The 23,025-nt window shown below is 46.0% G+C and overlaps 1 protein-coding gene across 1 annotated transcript in view; it reads left to right on the top strand.

Moving 5' to 3' along the window:
• Nucleotides 1-21,719, top strand: part of LOC127776936 (uncharacterized) — a 41,442-nt gene extending 19,723 nt beyond the window's left edge. The window contains exons 2-5 of the mRNA XM_052303490.1: nucleotides 18,687-19,555; nucleotides 20,225-20,871; nucleotides 21,418-21,581; nucleotides 21,672-21,719. Coding sequence (XP_052159450.1) covers nucleotides 18,687-19,555; nucleotides 20,225-20,871; nucleotides 21,418-21,581; nucleotides 21,672-21,719 — 1,728 coding nt within the window. The remainder of the gene's footprint in view (nucleotides 1-18,686; nucleotides 19,556-20,224; nucleotides 20,872-21,417; nucleotides 21,582-21,671) is intronic.
• Nucleotides 21,720-23,025: the final 1,306 nt, after the last annotated feature.

The following is a 23,025-nucleotide window of genomic DNA, read 5'->3' as shown; positions in this document are numbered from 1 at the left end:
GTTGACATATGATGCAAAGGTGGATCTTTCTCATATTTTGAGCCAAGGAATTTTGGTCTGAGCCTTCTGATTTGGATCAAGGAATGGGCTTTTCCTCTCCTTAGGTGCCTCAGGTTGGGGTCCTCCTGCGCATGAATTGTTTTTTATTTCTGTTTTTCATAAAAGCCGAGATGTAAAAGGCTTAAAGTTTTAGTTTAGGGTATGGTGTTTCGTTTGAGTCTAGCCAGGTGTGCTGCAGCTCGAGGACGAGCTGCTCAAAAAGAGGGGAGTAATGTCATGGGCTTTGGGCTAGGAGTCCTAGGCCCATTTGATAGAGTTAGGGTTTGTTAGGACTAGATTAATGAGTCATCCATTTATATAAGGAGGGGATCCTATCCTAGGTCAATTAGGCATTAGATCAAGATTTATCTTAGTGCCTGTCGGCCTGCCTTCTCAGTGCGACGGAGAGCGTCGCGCCATTTACGTTCAGGACCGTTCCTTGTTATTTCATCTACTATAATCCAATCTATCCCCATTCATCCCGATTCTTCTCCACAAATCCTTGCGCATGACATTCATAAGCTCCTGTGAAAATGCGAATGCAATTAAAGATTCAACACGAGTTCATCCTTGCATCTTTGAAAGTATGACTAAAATGACATAGTAAAATGGTGTGATGCTCAGGGGGCTGGTACCCCCATTTGACATAGGAAAACAAGAGTTTTGTACGTAGTTTCCTCTGCATATATTTCAAAAGGCAATAAAGAAATTAGCATCCTCAAAATTGCAAAAGATTTGCATTGATAACTTCATATCGACAACACCGCGTGATCCAGAGTGGAGGTCGACGAAGGTGAGGAGTTCGTGCGTCTGCTGCATGACGCTGGCCAGCATACCTGGCTTGGACTTTAAGAGGGCTTTCATCTTGGCGATGTGTCCGCTGCTGCTAGCATGGTGGATGTTGCTAGCGCTGCTGCAACCTACAGGACAGGGAGAAGAAGGGGGAAGGGGTCCACCGGCGTCGGGGGCTGGGGGGTGGAGAAGAAGGTGGGGGCCACCGGCCGCCGCCGACGGTGGGGAAGTGAAAGTGCATCTAGGCCCCTAATGATTTATGTGATTAATTACAATGCGATTAGAGAGGACTAACATTTTTATTTGAGCAAATGTGAAGGTTGTTATGTCCTCAATGAATTAGCATAATGCATATCCCGTCAAATACGTTGATGAGATGTGATCCGGCAAAGGACAAATGGTATATTGTAACTTTTCCTTTGGTTTGAGTCAATAGGAATGCCGCACTATTAAGAGGGATGATGCATTGACAAATGAGGAGTGATCAAAGGGCTCAAAATCTATTTTTAAAAAGTGTTTCTCCTCAGTTTGGTGTGTTCTGGATTTTTTCGGAGTTTTCCGAAACTCATTTTCGGACTTTCCGAAAACACACAGAAACAGATTTTCTCTTCTGGAAATTTTCGGACATATCCGAAAGTGATTTTCGGACTTTCCGAAAATGACTGCGGAGGCAAAAGTGGTTCTGTATATTTTCGGATTTTCCGAAAACCATTAGTAGAGTCAATTTCGCTTCTGTTCATTTTCGGACTTTTCCGAAACTGATTTTCAAAGTTTCCAAAAAACTTCAGCAAAGGCAAAAGTCGCTTCTGTGTATTTTCGGACTTGTCCGAAAGTGATTTTCGGACTTTTCCGAAAACATCCAGAACGATGTTTTGGTGCTGAAAATTTTCGGACTTATCCGAAAAATTTTCGGAATGTCCGAAAAATCTTTCGTTGACTTTGCTGTTGGTGCTGAGCTAGAATTTTCGGACATGTCCGAAAATCTTTTGGAATATCCGAAAATCTCAATTATTGTGCATAACGGGCAGAATCTGGGCTGTGGCTATAAATAGCCCCCTCCCCTCACTTGTGAGGGCTGCTGGTTCCATTCTAATCATTTATGCCCTTGGCTTGCTCTCTCTCTCTAGCACTTTTGAGCCTTGCTTTCTTGTTTCCCCTCTCACCCGTGTTCGATTTGGATTTGGTGTGTGTGAGAGAGTTGTGGATTCGAGTTTTTGTGAGTGCTTGTTGTTGTCTTCGTGAAGATTTGTGAGCACTTGGATCATCTCCTTAGTTCTTTGCTTCATTTGTTACTCTTGGAGGTTGAGGACTCCTAGGCGGCTAGGTGTCGCTCCCGAGCCACCGATCTACTTGTGGTTGGCCGGGAGAAGTTTGTGAAGGTCGGATCTCACCTCCAAAACGGAAGAGATACCCTTAGTGGAAGGAGGAGTGCTTAGTGCAACCTCTCGAGGAAAGGGTTAGCTAAGACCCAGCTCTTAGTGAGCTCCTCAACGGAGAGTAGAATCCCCTCAAGGATTCAAACTTCGGGAACAACCTCGTGAGCTTCATCTTTGGTGACTTTACTTCCTCCCTCTCCACTAGCTTTGCTTGTTTGAGCCGCTATAGGTCTAGTTGCTGTTTGTGCTAGCATATTCTTGTTGTAGGCTTCTAGATCTAGGATTTACTTTCTGGTTTGTGCTGACTCCAAAAATTTTCGGATATATCCGAAAATTTCGGAAATATCCGAAAATTACTGCTTCCGCTTTTAGTTGAATTTTTGAATTAGCCTATTCACCCCCCCTCTAGGCCTAATTGACACTTTCAATTGGTATCAGAGCCTAATCTCCTAATTAGGCTTAATCGCTTGGAGAGATCATGTCGGGCCAAGCGGGGGATGGGAACGATGGTGATAGGGGAGCTAAGATCCCTTATGACTATCCCTCTACATCTGCATCTTATGTGAGTACCTATAGCGGCAAAGCTCCGTATTTCAACGGTACGGACTATGCCGCTTGGAAGCATAAGATGAAGATGCATTTGAAGTCTATTAACCCATCTATTTGGAGAATAGTCGAAAAAGGCTATGTTTTGCAGAATCCAGAAGATCCCACCAAGGAGGACGATGAGAACGAGCACAAGAACGCTCAAGCCGCTAATGCAATACTTAGCGCCTTGAGTGGAAGTGAGTTCAACCGTGTGGATGGCATTGAGAGTGCCAAAGTGATTTGGGACACGCTTCGGAACTTGCATGAAGGCACGGATAGTATTCGTGAGTCCATGGTGGAGATCCTCAAGGGGCGATTTGAGAGATTTGTGATGTTGGATGGTGAGACCCCAAGCGACATGTACGACCAGTTGAGCAAGATCGTCAATGAGATCAAGGGACTTAGCTCCAAGGACATGACCGATGAGGTTGTGGTCAAGAAGATGGTTCGAGCAATCACTCCAAGGAACTCTACCTTGGTGACCATCATTCGTGAGCGTCCGGACTACAAGACTCTCACACCTCATGATTTGCTCGGACGCATCCTTGCCCATGACATGCTCGTGCAAGAGTCCAAGGATGTCATCCAATACATCAACCAAAGCTCAACCGCAAGCATCAAGAAGGAAGACTTGGCTTTGAAGGTAAAGGAAGAAGAAGAAGAAAACCGCAAGAGCAAGAGCAAGGCGGAGATCGATGATGAAGATATGGCTCTCTTCGTCAAGAAGTTCGGCAAGTTCATGAGGCGAAGCGGCTTCTTCAAGGGAGGATCTTCCAAGCACTACTCCAACAAGTCAAGTGGAAGACACTCTGCAAGAGTGTGCTACGTGTGCAAAGAGCCCGGGCACTTCATTGCGGATTGCCCCCACCTCAAGGATGGTTCCCACATCAAGGAAGATAAGAAGAAGAGTGAGAAGAAAGATGAGAAGAAGGAGAAGCACAAGCATAGCAAGAGGGAACATTATGGCCAAGCTCACCTTGGGATGATCTTTGGCTCTGACTCCGAGTCAAGCTCAAGTGATGAAGGAGTCGCCACGTTCGCCGTCAAGCCTTCATCACCACCGAGACTCTTCGACTACTCAAGTGATGAGGATGCTCCGGTTTGCCTCATGGCAAATGATGAACCCTGAGCTCCACTCGGCACTCAAGGCTGTTGTTGGCCCGATCTTTCGGTGAGTTGTGATAACTACGATTTGGGAGAAACGTTGACGATCCGACTACAACCGTACTAGACGTTGTGTTGCGCCTTAGCGATCGATACACCTCTCCGTGGGTTGTTGATCTTGCCGGTGCAGATCAACCCTATTCCTGCAAGCAAATCGAAGAAACAAGCAAGAACAAGATAAAAAGCAATCTGATATTGCAAATAGGAATTTAATACAAATGATAAGTTGGGGTTCCGAAGAACAAGCAGACGGACGGTCTAGCCGACACGCGCGCTGCAAGCAAGTAGCAATGGCTAAACTTTAATCTATCAAAACCCAAGAAACCCTGAAGGGGTACCTAGCTATACATAGGGGTGGGAGGACGACCTAGGGGTGCCTAGGGTCGTGCTCCACCTGGTTGGGGCGCACCCCACATGGGCCCCACCTGGGCCGGGGTCCCAAATGAAGTTACAAGCCCATAGGCCCATTATAGGTGACGCAGCACCTTGTGCCTGTGATTCCAGCCACACGAGATGGAATTCGGAGATGAGGCTAGATCCATTGGAAAGAGGGATCCGAGAGCTTTCCATCAAGTACTCACGAGCCAAAAACGGAGGTCGTATGCAGATTCGGCGGCCGTTTGAAGTCAGCAGTGTAGCAGGTGGCCGAATCGGATTCCAGCACTTGGACGATGTGATCTCAATACCTTCTTGTTCATCCATGATGTGAGCAATGGTTGCATCCGTGGTAGCCATGGTCACATCATCCTCCCCTTGTTCACGGAAAACCGTCCTCGGTTTTTCCATATGGTGCTCTATGCGTAGTCCATTTACAACAACCTGTTTCGTCCAATTAAAACAAGACAAACTCGAGACAATATTGTTAGCAATAACATTTCTCTCTAGCTTGCATGTTTTATCCACATGTACAGGAGGCTCTAAATCTGAACAGATGTAAACTCTATGCACCAAATATATTCCTCTATCATTATATTCACCAAAGAGATGAAAAATAGCGTTACTTGGACATGGCAAATCAGACTTAGCAAATAATTTCTCCTTCAAATTATCGAGCTCATGAAAATCAGCAAACTGAACATAGCCCAAAGTATTTAAAGAAGATGTCAATTCACGTTCCTCTACTCTATTAGCAATGTGAACAACATGCTTAAAATCAGCGCAGTTAGTACTAACAACAGGAATAGCATGTTCATTCACTAGTTGTGGCATGGATATAAGTGAAGCATTATCGCACAACTCTTCTTTATCACAAGGAACAGCAAGTAAATCAACTTGTGACAAAGGCAACTCAGCAATTGATTCCACTAATGGTTGCTCTACTATAGCATGAAAAGTGGACAAGTGTAGCTCACCTCGAGAATACTCACCTTCATTTCTCTCAGCACCATTTAATTTACCTTGCGAACTTTCTTCAGACATCGCAGGTGCTTCATCCTCTTTCTCCTCAAGTATACCATTCTCCTTTTCTTGGATGTGCTCATCTTCCTGCAAAACGTTAGTAACAGGGGAGACAAAAGATTGCTCCTCCAATGTTTGCACATCATCATTACATAAGTATATTGGGAATTCAGAAATAGGAGATAAATCACATTGGTCATGCATCCTCGCCTTTGATATGATCTGACTCTCAATGCTACGAGCAATCATGAATAGGTGCCCAATATGATTATATGTCACATTATCAAGCAAAACCTGAATTTCAGAATTAAGCCCATTGAAAAATCTACGCATTGTATTTTCATTGCACTCTTTGAGACCACTGTAGATGATACAGACCTTAAATTCATGAATGTACTCCCTAACAGTTCTATCACCTTGTTTCAGATGTTCTAATTTCTCCCGAAGAGTACATTTGTAATAAGATGTCACAAAGCGTTTTCTCATCATGGTTTTCAATTCATCCCAAGTTTCAGGTTTATTACTAACATAAGTCCACCAAAATAATGTAGAAGAGGTAAACTTATTACTAGCAGCCTTAATCATTTGAGCATCAGAAAAATCATATATATCAAATTCATTGTCTACTGCTAGCTCCCAATCAATGTATGCAACAGAATCATACTTCCCATCATAGAATGGTAACTTAGATGCAACTTGTTCAAAATTATAGTCATGTACCTCATATGCATCACGTGGAGAAGTCGTCATATCTCGTCGAAGGTGTAGAAGTCGATGTTCTCGTATTCCCTTACGCAATCCTGCCATGGTTAGTAGGAAACAAGAAACACACAAAAATATGCACGCTCCTATCAACTACTAGGTAGTGGCAGCTCAAATATCACACACACTCAAGCTTTTAACCAAGCTCTTACAAGTTCTTACCAAAGCAAGCGGAATGGTGATGTACACCGACTTAACCAAGCACCCCAATGGAGTTTGGATGTATCGATGCCTTGGCAAACACTTGCTGTACGGCTGCAATCAGATCTGTGGAGCTCTGGGTAGGCTTAAATATGTAGCAAAGGGATAGCAAATGCTTAAATCAGAGAATGCAAAGTTGAATAATGGTTCAAAGTCAAGTACCGTGCTGGTCCTAGGCTAGAACGTACTAGAGACGCGAGCCTAGACACAAACGATACCACATGATAGCACAACTCAAGCACAACTCTGATACATGAAAACAAACTCAAAGATACAACTGATTTTTTTTCTCTTTTCTTTCTTTTTTTCTATCTTTTTTTTTACTTTCTTTTCTTTTTGTTTTCGGTGCGGCTTTTGTTTTCTTTGTTTTTAGCACCTTTCTGCCTTTTTTTCTTTTTTTTTCAGCAAAAACCAACTCAAGGACCTTAATGCAAGGTTACAGGGACTCAAACGTAAATATAAAAATTACAGGGACTCAAATGTAAAAGTCCAAACTCAAAATTAAAATTATATAAAAATGGAATGCTAAATTTATACTGGTTCCGTTTTTCCAAACAGATCAGGAAACTGACACCAAACAAAAAAATTCACCAAGGTGTCTAGCAACTCACGGTATGCATTGAAACCGAAGCCGAGAGGAGAGGGAGGGGGTCGGACTCCTCACGGTGGTGGTGGGCGACGTGTGGAGGAGTCCGGATATGGTGAGAGAAAAAGGGAAACTTATTTTCTATCAATCTGATCTACTATTTCTTTCCAGATTAAACTCTTATACTTCCAAAAACAGATTTGGAAAACTCTTCTTCCTCCTCTCTCGCGCACATCAGAGCAACAAGAGCACGGGAACCACACAACCGAAACCCAGATGCAACTCTACAACTCCAAAACTAACCGACAGAAACTTCTGAAAACTACAAAAATGGAACCCTGGCGGAAAGACGATTCCGTTTTCGTAGGTCCCGATGACAACAAAGACACGGCGGTGGTGGCGATAGTGGCACTAAACGTGACCAGAACTCGAAACTCTAAACGGACTAAAAGCTAAGACAAGCAACACGACGTGACGATGCAACACAAAATTCAACAAAGCAAAAACTGAAAAGAACTATGCAATGGCACAATATGGCTAGGTAAATGATACGATTTTTTTTGTATGGCTATTTTCTGGTTATAGGAAGATAAAAACTCACCGAGCAACGAAAGCTCTGATACCACCTGGTTGTATCAGAGCTTTGCTCTGATACCAACTGATGACGCTCTCTCTCGTGGCCCGATCTTCTGGTGAGGGGATAACTCTCGCTTTGATCGAGTGTGACGTTTACGACGTGGCTACCAACCAGAACAAGTCCAGGACGCCGTGCAATCGCTACACCACAAACGATGTCATACCAACCGTGACGCGCGGTTGATGATCCCTGCAATGCAAACGAGAGAACACTGCAAGAACAAGATAAGATGCAATCTAAATATTGCGAATAGGTGATTAAGCACAAAGGAATAGTTGTGATTGAAGTGGTAGATCTAATCGACCCGGCAAATCAACACAACAACTATTGGGGGCACTGAATCTATAGTCGCCGACTAATCGAGCGAGGACTAGAGACAAGGTGAATGTCACTTGGCAAAATTCAACTAAACAAAACCCAATTTTTTTGAGGATGTACAAAGTTATTTATAGAGGAAAATAAAGCTAGGGTTAAGTGCTAATTCGTGGAGGTGGAGGGAGACACGTCCGGGATGGGCCTAGTCTATTACAAGGCCCAAGGCCCAAGTTCGGTTTCAGCAACAGAACTGTCTTATTTTGGCGATTCCCGTTGACTCGAGATGAATTTGGACATGAGACTAGATGCGTTTGAAAGTTAGCGAGATAAGCTTTCCACGAAGTCCAAGATCACCCAAATCGGAGATAGCATGAAGGCGCTAGGTCAGTTTGAAGTCAGTGCTGTCTCCAGAGGCCGAACTGGACTTGGACTTGGAATTATCATTGGAGCGTGTGAAGTTATGAGCGTATCCGACGAAGTGATGTCCTCATCATCCTCCCCTTCTTGAATTGGAGTCATCCTCGACTCAATCCCATCTTCTTGATTGTGTGCACTCTCTCGTCCATTGGCCATCCTTGGAGGTATCTCATCGTGAAAAACATCCTCATATTCCTGCAAAAGGTTAGTAATAGCGGGTGGCAAAGAATATAAAGTACTAGGAGCAGTAGCCAATGTGAGTATAGGATCTTTGCAAAATAGAGCATAGCAACAAGAATCTGGCTCATCTAGTGCACAAATATTATATGTAGAAGCCAACAAAGCACCCTTCAACTTAATTTCATTCTTTGTGGTACTTGGTTCTATTTTACTAGTTGAAGCAGGATGTTTAGCAATAATCTGATTTTCACTTTTCGCTTTCTTTTCACATTCAAGTCTTGCAAAATCATCTTTCAAAGCAGCGGCTGGAGTCATAGAATGCAAAACAACTCTTTTACCATCGAACATAAAATTATATGTATTAGTCCTACCATCAAAAACAACTTCTCTATCATATTGCCATGGTCGCCCCAAAATAACAGAACAAGCTTGCATATGCACAACATCACATTCAATTTGATCATGGTAGGAGCCTATAGAAAAAGGTATTTTAACCAAGCGGGTTACCTTCATCTTACCACATGTATTAAACCACAGAATATGATACGGATGTGGATGTGGATGGGTAGTCAAGCCAAGCTTCTTGACCATCTCTTCACTTGCTAAATTGTTGCAACTCCCGCTTTCAATAATCATTTTGACGGTATCAATAATCATTTTCACTTGCTAGAGAGAGCGTCGTAAATGTCACAAGTTTTGTCGGTGCTGCTAGCTCCCAATCAAAACAAGACAAACTAGAAGAAACAAGCAAGAACAAGATAAAAGCAATCTGATATTGCAAATAGGAATGAATACACACGATAAGTTGGGGTTTCGAATACAAGTAGACGGACGGTCTAGCCGACACGCGCGCTGCAAGGAAGTAGCAATGGCTAAACTTTCATCTAAACAAAACCCGAGAAACCCTGAAGGGGTAACTAGCTATATATAGGGGTGGGAGGACGACCTAGGGGTGCCTAGGGTCGTGCTCCACCAGCTTGGGGCGCACCCCACATGGGCCCCACCTGGGCCGGGGTCCCAAATGAAGTTACAAGCTCATAGGCCCATTACAGGTGTCGCAGCACATTGTTTATATGATTGCGGCCAAACGACATGGAAATTGGCGATGGGGCCAGATCCGTTGGAAAGAGGGCTCCGAGAGCTTTCCGTCAAGTACTCACGGGCTGAAAACGGAGGTCGTATGCAGATTCGGCAGCCGTTTGAAGTCAGCAGTGTAACAGGTGGCCGAATCGGATTCCAATACTTGGAGGACTTGATCTTGATATCTCCTTGTTCATCCATGATGTGAGCAATGGTTGTATCCGTAGTAGCCATGGTCACATCATCCTCCCCTTCTTCGAGGAAAACCGTCCTCGGTTTTTCCATATGGTTCTCATCGCGTGGTCGATTTAAAACAACATGTTTCATCCAATCAAAACAAGACAAACTGGAAGTAATATGATTAGAAATTACATGCCTCTCTAGCTTGCAAGTTTTATCCACATGTACAGGAGGTTCTAAATCCGAACATATATAAACTCTATGCACCAAATATATTCCAAGATCATTATATTCACCAAAGATGTGAAATATAACATTACGAGGACATGGCAAATCAGAATGAGCAAATATTTTGTTCTTCAAACAATTGAGCTCACAAGAATCATCAAACAGAATATAGCCCAAAGTATTTAAAGAAGATGTCAATTCACGTTCCTCTACTCTATTAGCAATGTGAACAACATGCCTAAAATCAGCGCACTTAGTATTAACAACAGGAATAGCATGTTCATTCACTAGTTGTGGCATGGATATAAGTGAAGCATTATCGCACAACTCTTCTTTATCACAAGGAACAACAAGTAAATCAACTTGTGACAAAGGCAACTCAGCAATTGATTCCACTAATGAGCTCTACTATAGCATGAAAAGTGGACAAGTGTAGCTCACCTTGAGAATACTCACCTTCATTTCTCTCAGCACCATTTAATTTACCTTGCGAACTTTCTTCAGACATCGCAGGTGCTTCATCCTCTTTCTTCTCAAGTATACCATTGTCACGCCCGGAATTTCTATCCAAAATTCCAAACGCTTACATGTGCGCGAACCCTCGTCCAGGAATCAGCCGAGGCACACAATAACAAATTGATAATAGAGTACAATTTTTACTCTAATTAATAAGCGAATAAAATGTCATTACAGAGGTAGATAGTTCCTCTCAATCAATAAAGATCTAAGCAGCGGAAAATAAGATAAACGGCGCAGACGATTCCACTCCACAGGCAGCTTGACCAGGGCTACACCTAATCCTCCACACCATCAGCATCACTGTAGAACTCCTCCTCTGATGAATGATTGCAAGGTGAGTATATGACATACTCAGCAAGCCACGCAGCCAATATGCAAGTGCACAGGATAACAAAGGATGGCATAATAGGGTTTCATTTGCATAAACAGCATTTAATAAACATTTCAGAATTTAGTAAAACAGTTGAGTAATAATTAAACAATATTATTCCAACGCTATACAACATACCCTGTTGCATAGGCCCAACCATTCTGAACAACCAATCCCGGCTGCACAGTTCTATCTCCAAACCAGGAATATACCATTCCAAACCAGGAGCTAATCAAATTATTACCAGTCATAGTATCTTTTATTATGATGAGAGGTATGAGACTAATCACGAAAGACATTGTTAAACCCGCCCATAACCGCGGGCACGGCTATTCGAATAGTTTTACTCTGACCAGAGGTGTACCACTGTACCCACAAGACACAGCCCCACGACATGTCACCATGCGCCTTGATACCACCACGGTACCTCAGAAAGGAGCTGTGACAGTACCCCTCGCACAACACAATCCACCACAGCGCACTGTTCCTGGATCATAATCACCCCCTTATAAACAAGGCATGGACTCCCCAGCGACCCCCGTGGGCTTATCTCCGCCACTTCTCAGTCTGGTGCCCCGCAATGAACTATGCTATACAAAAGGTAAAGCCGTTGCCCACGCTGGCTTGTGGTTGGCACGGTTAATGTTTCACAACCGAAACTCGTGAACCGGTCCTTAATTGTCATGAGCACGACCATCAAAACCATGTGCTCACAACCCACCATTAACAGGTTTTAGTTGGCAAATTAATTAATTAACCAATCATGATTAACCATCATGAGTTATAATAGGGAGTCATAAGTTATCCCAATAGTGTGCTAATGTTTCTAAGCATGGCTAAGCAATCACATCTAATATCTAGCTGAACCAGTAAGCTCAACTAGTCAATTTATAAGAACCCAAGGTATCAAGGAATAAAGTAATCAAGAACAAAAGGGCTATAACAAACAATAGGTTAATTCCACCCAATGACATTCGAAAATAAATGCAATAGTTGAATAGAAACAATAGCTTTAAACGGGATCAACATGTTCAAAGGGTTATTTGGGATCTGTGTGACTTGCCTTGCTGGCCTTGGAACTCTTCAAATTCTTCTCCTGCGAAAACGGACTCTCCGGAAACGTCGGAATCTAAACAGAAAAGAGCAAAACACCAAAACAGCACATAAACAAGCATGAACAGTACATGTGGATATTTTTAGCATGTAGATCTCAATTTTAGAAAAATTTAGAGACTTGAACCAACTAAATCCGAGCTAAGATGAATTAGTTATGAATTTTTAAAGATTAAATCGGATTAAAACACTTATATGGATTTTAATTGAATTATGACGCAATAATGAATTATTTTTGAAAAGGAAAAGAGGATTTATTGCGTCAGCGGCTAGGGTTAGCGGTGGACCGGGTGCACGGCGACGGTTCACAAGATTGGACGGCCGAGATCGATCCATCCAAAACGAACGGCCGAGATCGACCGGTCCACGGCCGGACCACGGCGGACGGCATCGATGACGTCGGCGATGACGTCACCTCCGGCGGCGACCGAACCGCGCGAGCTCGCCGGCGAACGACGGCGTGGCGGCGCGAACGGAGAGCACCTACGGGTAGCGGACGGCACGGCGAACTCACCGACGACCAAAGCGACGGCGGACGATGACCGGACGACGTCGGCGACGAGGAAGAAACGGCGGCGACCTCCGGCTTGACGACGGCGACGATGTTCCGGCGGTCGACAGCGACGGCGAAGGGGCGGACGAGGACGGCGACGCGACGGCGACCACGACAGCGGCCTTCCCGAGCGACGGCGACGACTGGAGTGACGGCGGCGCACGGCTGGAGCGGCGACGACGACGGTGGCGCGAGGACTCACGGCGCTAGGGCTCTACGGACGACGAGAGGCGAAGGCGAGGGTGGCGACGGGTAGCGGAGACACCGGGGATCCTTTTATAGGGGCAAGAACACGGCGGCGAAGGCCCACGGCGGCCGGCGACGAGAAGGAAAGTCTAGGGTTCGGAGGAGAGAGACCGATCAGATTCGAGATCGAATCCTCCGCTTTCCAAACGATTTTAGCCGAAGTTCCAAAAGGGAAAAGGTAGAGGAGATCGAGAAGATCATTTCCCCTCTATTGATTTCACCGGAAACGGAAAGGATCGGCCGGATTTGGAAAGAGACGGCGGCGGCGCAGCGCTAGGGTTTCGGGCGGCGGCGGCGCGAGGAAGACGACGACCCTGACAGGCGGGCCCCACCTGTCAGCGGGCGGACGCGCGCGCGAGCGACGGCTGCGGCTGCGGACTGGGCCGACTTGGGCCGAGGAGGAGAGAGAGAAGGTTTTGGGCCGACTTTCGGCCCAAAGCCAAAAGAGACTTTTAAAAAAACTTTTTCCATTTAAATTATTCATGAAATGCAATTCCATTTATTAAAAATACTTCCTTAGCTCAAATAAATCCCAGAAAAATCTAGGAATTATAGAATTAAGCAAAGTATTTAATAAAATTTTATCTAGCCCCATTTTATATTGGAATTTATTATTTAAAAATTAGATCTTCTCTTCTAGGCTTTTAAAATCAATTCTAATAATTCCAATTAAATAGAAATTTATATATTTGAAATTTTTAGGGTGTGACAACCATTCTCCTTTTCTTGGATGTGTTGATCTTCCTAAAAAACGTTAGTAACAGGGGAGACAAAAGATTGCTCCTCCAATGTTTGCACATCATCATTACATAAGTATATTGGGAATTCAGAAATAGGAGATAAATCACATTGGTCATGCATCCTCGCCTTTGATATGATCTGACTCTCAATGCTACGAGCAAGCATGAATAGGTGCCCAATATGATTATATGTCACATTATCAAGCAAAACCTGAATTTCAGAATTAAGCCCATTGAAAAATCTACGCATTGTATTTTTATTGCACTCTTTGAGACCACTGTAGATGATACAGACCTTAAATTCATGAATGTACTCCCTAACAGTTCTATCACCTTGTTTCAGATGTTCTAATTTCTCCCGAAGAGTACATTTGTAATAAGATGTCACAAAGCGTTTTCTCATCATGGTTTTCAATTCATCCCAAGTTTCAGGTTTATTACTAACATAAGTCCACCAAAATTATGCAGAAGAGGTAAACTTATTACTAGCAGCCTTAATCATTTGAGCATCAGAAAAATCATATATATCAAATTCATTGTCTACTGCTAGCTCCCAATCAATGTATGCAACAGAATTATACTTCCCATCCTAGAATGGTAACTTAGATGCAACTTGTTCAAAATTATAGTCATGTACCTCATATGCATCACGTGGAGAAGTCGTCATATCTCGTCGAAGGTGTAGAAGTCGATGTTCCCGTATTCCCTTACGCAATCCTGCCATGGTTAGTAGCAAACAAGAAACACACAAAAATATGCACGCTCCTATCAACTACTAGGTAGTGGCAGCTCAAATATCACACACACTCAAGCTTTTAACCAAGCTCTTACAAGTTCTTAACAAAGCAAGCGGAAAGGTGACGTACTCCGACTTAACCAAGCACCCCAATGGAGGTTGGATGTATCGATGCCTTGGCAAACACTTGCTGTACGGCTGCAATCAGATCTGTGGAGCTCTGGGTAGGCTTAAGTATGTAGCAAAGGGATAGCAAATGCTCAAATCAGAGAATGCAAAGTTGAATGATCGTTCAAAGTCAAGTACCGTGCTGGTCCTAGGCTAGAACGTACTAGAGACGCGAGCCTAGACACAAACGATACCACAAGATAGCACTAGGAACAACTCATGCACAACTATGATATATGAAACTCTGATATATGAAGTTCAGCTCAAACATAACAATATTTTCTCTTTTCTTTCTTTCTTTTCTTTTTTTTCTCCCTTTTTTTTTCTTTCCTTTCTTTTTTTTTCGGTGCGGCTTTTTTTTCACCTTTTTTATGCACCTTACTGCCTTTTTTTTTCTTTCTTTTTTTTTGATTTTTTTTACAAAAATATATTCAAGGACCTCAATGTAAGGCTACAGGGACTCAAACGTAAATATAAAAATTACAGGGACTCAAATGTAAAAGTCTAAACCCAAAAATTAAAATTATACAAAAATGGAATGCTGAATTTATACTGGTTCCGTTTTTCCAAACGGATCTCGAAACTGACACCAAACAAAAATTCACCAAGGTGTTTGACACAACTCGGAACAGGTGAAACCGACGTGAGAGGGAGGGAGTCGGACTCAGCTATAGTGGGCGACAAAAGGAGATGGCGCCAACCGGTCTTCACACGTGGGGGAGGAAATAGACTCGGCCCAAGTGGAAAGTTTGGCCTTAGATGGAAACTAACCAACCTGATTGATCTAATCTGCAAAACTTCCTCCAAAAACCGATCTGTTATCTTTTCTTTCTCTCCTCTTCCTCGCGCAAAAGAAACAAGCACGGCCAAATACAGACGACAAACCCTTGATGCAACTCAGCAACTCCAAGACCGACCGACAAAAGCTTCTGAAAACTAGAAAAATGGAACCTTGGCGGAAAGACGATTCCGTTTTTGTAGGTCCCGACGATAACAAAGACACGACAGTGGTACTAAACGTGACCAGAACTCGAAACTCTAAACGGACTAAACGCTAACACCAGCAACAGGACTAGACGATGCAACGCAAACTCAACAAAGCAAAAACTGAAATGAACAATGCAATGGCACAAATATGGCTAGGTAAATGATGCAATTTTTTTTGTATGGCTATTTTCTGGTTATAGGAAGATAAAAACTCACCGAGCAACGAAAGCTCTGATACCACCTGATGAACCCTGAGCTCCACTCGGCACTCAAGGCTGTTGTTGGCCCGATCTTTCGGTGAGTTGTGATAACTACGATTTGGGAGAAACGTTGACGATCTGACTACAACCGTACTAGACGTTGTGTTGCGCCTTAGCGATCGATACACCTCTCCGTGGGTTGTTGATCTTGCCGATGCAGATCAACCCTATTCCTGCAAGCAAATCAAAGAAACAAGCAAGAACAAGATAAAAAGCAATCTGATATTGCAAATAGGAATTTAATACAAATGATAAGTTGGGGTTCCGAAGAACAAGCAAACGGACGGTCTAGCCGACACGCGCGCTGCAAGCAAGTAGCAATGGCTAAACTTTAATCTATCAAAACCCAAGAAACCCTGAAGGGGTACCTAGCTATATATAGGGGTGGGAGGACGACCTAGGGGTGCCTAGGGTCGTGCTCCACCTGGTTGGGGCGCACCCCACATGGGCCCCACCTGGGCCGGGGTCCCAAATGAAGTTACAAGCCCATAGGCCCATTATAGGTGACGCAGCACCTTGTGCCTGTGATTCCGGCCACACGAGATGGAATTCGGAGATGAGGCTGGATCCGTTGGAAAGAGGGATCCGAGAGCTTTCCATCAAGTACTCACGGGCCAAAAACGGAGGTCGTATGCAGATTCGGCGGCCGTTTGAAGTCAGCAGTGTAGCAGGTGGCCGAATCGGATTCCAGCACTTGGACGATGTGATCTCAATACCTTCTTGTTCATCCATGATGTGAGCAATGGTTGCATCCGTGGTAGCCATGGTCACATCAGCAAAGGAGCCTAAGGTACCTTCTCCCCTCAAGTCATTTAATGTTGATCTTGTTAGTGATGAGGAGGATGAGGTTGATGAGGTTATGGATGATGAATTGTTCATGTCCATAACTAAGGAATCCCTACCACATGTCACACCGTGAAGTTCTCCTCCCAAGCCTAAATTAAATTTTTAAATGGTCCCAAGAAAATATCGGTGTAAAAGCAAGAGTAAATCCTAATAAATCAATGCAAATAATAATCGGAATTGGCATGTGGAATTTTTCTTGAGTTCTACATGTCGAAATTCGGTAACAAGATTTTTAGTGGAATTTTCAGAGCCCTCGAAATAATTTTAACCAATTAAAAATTAGCACAAGCAATATTTAATTCCAGGAAATTAATTTCCTCCTTTTTCCTTTTCTTTTTCCCTTTTATTTCGAATGGGCCGCCGGTCCATTCTCCTTCTCGCCCCCTTCCCGCTGGGCCGGCCGCAGGCCGAGGCCCAGCTGAGCCGGCCGCCTCCCTCTCTCCCCGGGACGCCGACAGGTGGGCCCCACCTGTCGGGATCGTCCCCTTCCTCCGGCCGCCCGCCCCACGTCGCCAACCCGCTGCCGAAACCGCCGCGCCCACCTCCTCCGCGTCGCCCCGCGCCCACGCCACGTCGCCGCCCTCTCCCCGCGTCTCCCGGCCCGCGCGCGCGCACGAAAGGGGCGGGATTCGCATTTTGAATCCCCCCCATTTCCTCTCTCTCCTCCCTACGTCGCCGGCGAAATCGGAGGTCCTCCCGGCCACGTCCGCCTCCCCCTCCGCCTATAAAATGTTCCCCGTGCCCTCCTCTCTCGTTTTCCGCTCTCGCCGCTCCATCCCGCGCCTCCTACCGCCGTCGCTTGTAGTGTAGCTTTCCTCTAGCTGACGCATCCAAGCAAGGGTGGGCGTGATGGAGTTTGGATGGGCCCTGCGACGGCCTATGCGGCTTCCGGATTCACCTAGGCACGAGAGGGGACTGCCCGCTGCCTTGCGAGGAGTGGGGGTGAAAGCTGAGGTGTGGTGTGCTTGGTTAGAGGAGGTTATGCGAAGGGTCCTGTCACGGCCTCTTTCCGGTATGTCGTGGTGGCATGCCGGCACACGGAAACGTGTCGTGGGGCTGTGTCTTGTGGGTACAGTTATACACCTCTTATCAGAGTAAAACTATTTTAATAGCCGTGCCCGCGGTTATGGGCGGTCAACCAGATTCACCGTGATTAGTCTCATCCTAGTTTAGTTTAATGAAATTGGATAGTATAGGTGGATGGTTGGGCCTGTTGCAACGTGGTATAGCGTTGGACAGTGGATGATTAATATTGATTAATTATTACAACTATTTTTTCCGCATTCAACTTCTGTTTATAAATGCCAGTTTTTTGCAAATGAACCATTATAGCTGTCCCTTGATAAATCCCTGCACCATTCCCCTATTCTGGTATGACTTGCTGAGTACAGTGGGTAGTACTCAGTCTTGCTCTATTTTCCCCAAACCCTAGAGTTTGAGTATGCGTCAGATGGTGGGTTCTCCGAGGAGTAGGCTTCGTCCGTGCCGTCCAGGATGCCTGTGGAGTGGTGTTCTCGCTGCAGATCAAGTCAAGGCTTAGCTCCAGTTATCTTTTTTTTTCCGCTGCATTTATGTAAGACTTTATAATGTTTGTAAGACGTGGATCTGTATGTCAACTTTGTCGTTTGTGTACCCCGGCCGGTCCTGGACGGGGATTTTAATGCACATTCTGCTTGGAATTCTGTTCGGGAATTTCTGGGCGTGACAAGTTGGTATCAGAGCCGACCTTGACCGTAGGACAAGCCAAATGGAAAACCTAAAAGCCCTCTGAATCCTTTTCATTGCATATGTTCTTTGCAATTGGATTTGTTCCGGGAAAAATTGGGATCTGTTCTTGTGGTTCAAGGGAAAAATCTTGGTCGCTCGTTTAAGTGAGATTTGTCGAAACAAGTCAGTCTAGGGTTTTAGTAAAATTATTTGAGATATATTTGACAGTCAGTTGGGATTTGATGGGTGAAATGCATTAGGTCCTAGCTCAGGAATATGGGTTGCAAGGTATTTATGCTTTTATTGTTATTATTAGTATGTATCTAATTTTCTGATTATTTTACCGCTATGTAAGTCTGTCTTATTTATTCGCTCTCATGCAAAATGATCTATGCATAAAATTCCGCTCTTATTAGCTTCTCTTATTTGAGTCCTTTACTGCTTTATTTAAAATTGGATTTGAGCATGCATTGATCCTACCCCCTTTGTCTTCTCTAGATGGCCGAGCACCCACCCAACCACCGCGGAGAAGGCATGGATGATTTCGTGGCAGAATTGGCTCGCATGACACTGGTGGTGGGCTACCCCAACGCGCCAGAGTACTCGACGGTTCCACCGCTCAGTGGCGAGCTTCCTCACCGTGTTCGCCTGGAGGTCCATGGATATGTGGGTACCTGCCTCGCTAACATGGTGGTCGAGGCATCCAGAGGCACAGCAGATCACGTTTGTCAGGAGGCAGCATACCAGATGATGGCCAGACTAGGGGAGCGCCACAACTACATCTTCTGCAACACGGCGTACCGGTTTCACCCTCGTCGAGCCAGCGGCGACGATGTCAGTACCTTCCGTCAGACAGCCGGTGAGAACGACACCACCTTCGGCCACATGTGCGCCGTGATGAGGGGGATGGACAGGATGCACTCGGATCTGCACAAGGCGTCCAAGGCCTTGAATGATGGGAAGCTCGTGAGGATCATAGCTCTGAAGGATGAGATAGCACGCCTGAAGAGGGAGAATGCTCAGTTGAAGGGTCTCCCCGCGCCAGGAGGAGTCCGGATCCGCACCACGCCCCGCAAGTCGACGACGGCACCCGTGCGCATTCAACTTGCGCCCAGGAACCCACCTCCGCCTGCATCTCCCGCCGCTCCTCCGGCTCCGCCCGCAGTTCCCGTAGCTCCTGCAGCTCTAGCGCCAGTTCAAGCTCCTGTTCTAGTGTCAGCTCCCGCGTTTGCTCTCTCCTTCGCTCCAGCATCAGCCGTCAGGGGCCCAGCCAGTGGCAACGGGGGTTGGTTGCCTGCCACTCCCAGTGGCAGCCGCGACCATAGTAGCAGCAGCTCCAGTGGCTCAGAGCCGGGCAGCGGCGAGACGTATCTGCTAGACTCCAGGAGCCGCTCAGAGGGACCTGGTGACGAGCAGGAGGACGCCTTCGACTCCACCGACCGCAAGAGCCGTTCCGAGCATTAGGCTCGCTTTCCATTAGTTTATCGACTGTTTAGTATTTGTCTGTTAGTTTGTGTGTTTAGGTCTGCTCGCTTGTGGGTCAGTCGACGGTCGATATCATGTGCCTATGATATGGCTGTCTTAATAAGGATTTTCCTTGCTGTTTAAGTGTTTTAATTCAGATCAGAACAATTGCAGTTTAAAATTCCTATATAATAAAGCTTAGTTCCTGAGCATCTGTTTTTCTTCTACCCCCCCTCCCCCGGTGTGCTCTTCCTCCAGATGGTCTACACCAGGAATGGTAGCCGCACAACAGGCGAGGGCAGCAACGGCGAAGAGCGCACTGACGGTGTGCATCCCAACAGCGATTCCGGCAATGGTCCGCCACCACTCCCCGAGAATCCGACTCTGGCCCAAGTAATGGCTCATCAGACTCAGATGATGGCAGCCATGATGCAGCAAATGCAGCAGCAGCACCAGCAGATGCACCAGAGGATGCAGCAGCAAGCCGAGCAGCATCAGCAGCAGTTTGGTCCCCCTCCCCCTCAGTCCAAACTGCCAGAGTTTCTACGCGTCAGGCCACCCACTTTCTCCAGCACGACCAACCCCATGGAGGCGAATGACTGGCTACATGCCATAGAGAAGAAACTAAACCTCCTGCAATGCAACGATCAGGAGAAGGTCGCCTTCGCCACGCACCAGCTCCAAGGTCCCGCGTCAGCTTGGTGGGACAATCACATGGCCACCCGCCCGCCAGGCACTGTGGTCACTTGGGCGGAGTTCTGTCGCAGCTTTAGGAAGGCGCAGGTGCCAGACGGGGTCGTGGCACAAAAGAAGAGGGAATTCCGGGCACTCCACCAAGGCAACAGGACAGTGACAGAGTATCTCCATGAGTTCAATCGCCTCGCGCGATATGCGCCGGAGGATGTCCGCACTGACGCCGAGAAGCAGGAGAAATTCCTAGCAGGTCTGGATGACGAAATAACCAACCAGCTGATCTCTGGAGACTACGCCGACTTTGAGAGGTTGGTTGACAAGGCAATCCGTCAGGAGGATCAGCGCAACAAAATGGACAGGAAGAGAAAGGCGGCGCAGTTCCGGTCCAACCAAGGAAGCCATCAGCGACCGCGCTTCACTCCCGGACAGCAGGGTGGACCTACCACCATGATCGTCCGCCAGCACCGCCCTTTCAACTCAAGCAACTTCCATCAGGGCGCCAGTGGCAGCCAGAACCACCATGGAGGTCAGCCCAACCGCAGTGCAGCTCCGCGTCCACCAATGGCACCAGTACAGTCAGCTCCGTCCACGCAAGCCAAGAAGGAGACTGGAGCAAAGCCAGGGTCCTGCTTCAACTGTGGCGAGCTTGGCCACTTCGCTGACAAATGCCCGAAGCCTAGGCGTGCCGGGCCAAGGTTCGTCCAGGCTCGTGTCAACCACGCGTCCGCAAAGGAGGCACAAGCAGCACCAGAGGTCGTACTGGGTACGTTTTCTGTCAACTCAGTCCCTGCTACAGTACTTTTTGATTCTGGTGCAACGCATTCTTTCATTTCAAAGAAATTTGTGGGGATGCATGGGTTAAGAAAAGAAGAGCTTAGTACACCAATGAGGGTTCATACCCCGGGAAATAGTTCAACCTCGGTCAGTTATAGCCCTTCAGTGCTAATAGAAATTCAAAGATCACCATTTCTAGCCAACCTCATCCTTCTTGAATCCAAGGACCTAGATGTCATTCTTGGGATGGATTGGCTGACCAAGTTCAAGGGAGTCATTGATTGTGCGAATCGCACAGTCACCTTGACCAACGAGAAGGGAGACACAGTAGTGTACAAATCGCTAGTCTCACCAAAGCAAGGGGTCTCCTTGAATCAGATTGAGGTGGAAATCCCAGTGGTCACCGAGGGGAAGAGTTTGAGGAAATTGGAAGAGATCCCCATAGTCTGCGAGTACCCAGAAGTGTTTCCCGAAGACCTCACTACCATGCCACCCAAGAGAGAGATTGAATTCCGGATTGATTTGGCATCGGGAACCGCTCCAATTTACAAGAGACCGTACAGGATGGCAGCCAACGAGCTAGCAGAGGTCAAGAAGTAGGTTGATGAGCAGCTGCAGAAAGGGTACATTCGACCAAGTACTTCACCTTGGGGTGCTCCGGTCATTTTTGTGGAGAAGAAGGACAAGACGAAGAGAATGTGTGTCGACTATCGCGCACTCAATGAGGTCACAATCAAGAACAAATATCCTTTACCGCGGATCGATGATTTGTTTGATCAGCTGAAAGGAGCTAAAGTGTTTTCTAAGATAGACCTGCGATCAGGCTACCACCAGTTGAGAATTCGGGAAGAGGATATTCCAAAGACAGCCTTCACCACTCGGTATGGGTTGTATGAGTGTGTCTTTCGGACTTACCAACGCACCCGCATTCTTCATGAATCTGATGAACAAAGTGTTCATGGAATTTCTGGACAAGTTTGTTGTGGTATTCATCGACGACATACTTATCTATTCAAAGTCCGAAGAAGAACATGAGCAACATCTCCGTCTGGTACTCAAGAAGTTGAAGGAGCACCAGTTATATGCCAAGTTTAGCAAGTGTGACTTCTGGTTGTCGGAAGTCTAATTTCTGGGCCACGTTATTACAGCTCAGGGCGTGGCAGTTGATCCATCGAATGTGGAGTCAGTTACCAAATGGACCCCACCTAAGACCGTGTCGCAGATTCGGAGTTTTCTTGGACTTGCGGGTTATTACCGCCGATTCATTGAAAACTTCTCCAGGATCGCCCGACCCATGACTCAGTTGCTTAAGAAAGATGAGAAGTTTAAATGGACAGCTGAGTGTGACAAGAGTTTTGAGGAGCTCAAGAAGAAACTAGTATCTGCACCAGTTCTGATTCTGCCCGACCAGATGAAAGACTTCCAAGTCTATTGCGACGCATCCCGCCACGGGTTTGGATGTGTTCTAATGCAGGAGGGCAGAGTGGTCGCGTATGCCTCGCGGCAGTTGCGCCCACATGAGGGGAATTATCCAACTCATGACCTGGAATTGGCAGCAATGGTTCATGCTTTGAAGATCTGGAGGCACTATCTGATTGGCAACCGCTGCAAAGTATATACGGACCACAAGAGTCTGAAATACATCTTCACCCAACCGGATCTAAATCTCCGACAACGAAGATGGTTGGAACTAATCAAAGATTATGACATGAGCATTCACTACCATCCGGGTAAAGCCAATGTGGTGGCAGATGCATTAAGCAAGAAAAGCTACTGCAATGCCCTATGCACCGAGGGCATGTGTGAAGAATTGCAGCAGGAGTTTGAACGTCTCAACGTGGGAATCGTTGAACACGGGTTCATAGCCGCTCTAGAAGCACGGCCTACGCTCATGGATCAAGTCAAA

The sequence above is a fragment of the Oryza glaberrima genome, chromosome 6 (genome assembly GCF_000147395.1).
Source record: "Oryza glaberrima chromosome 6, OglaRS2, whole genome shotgun sequence".
Lineage (NCBI taxonomy): Eukaryota > Viridiplantae > Streptophyta > Magnoliopsida > Poales > Poaceae > Oryza > Oryza glaberrima.
Note: the sequence above shows the minus strand (reverse complement) of the source record. Positions and strands in the feature narration are given on the sequence as shown.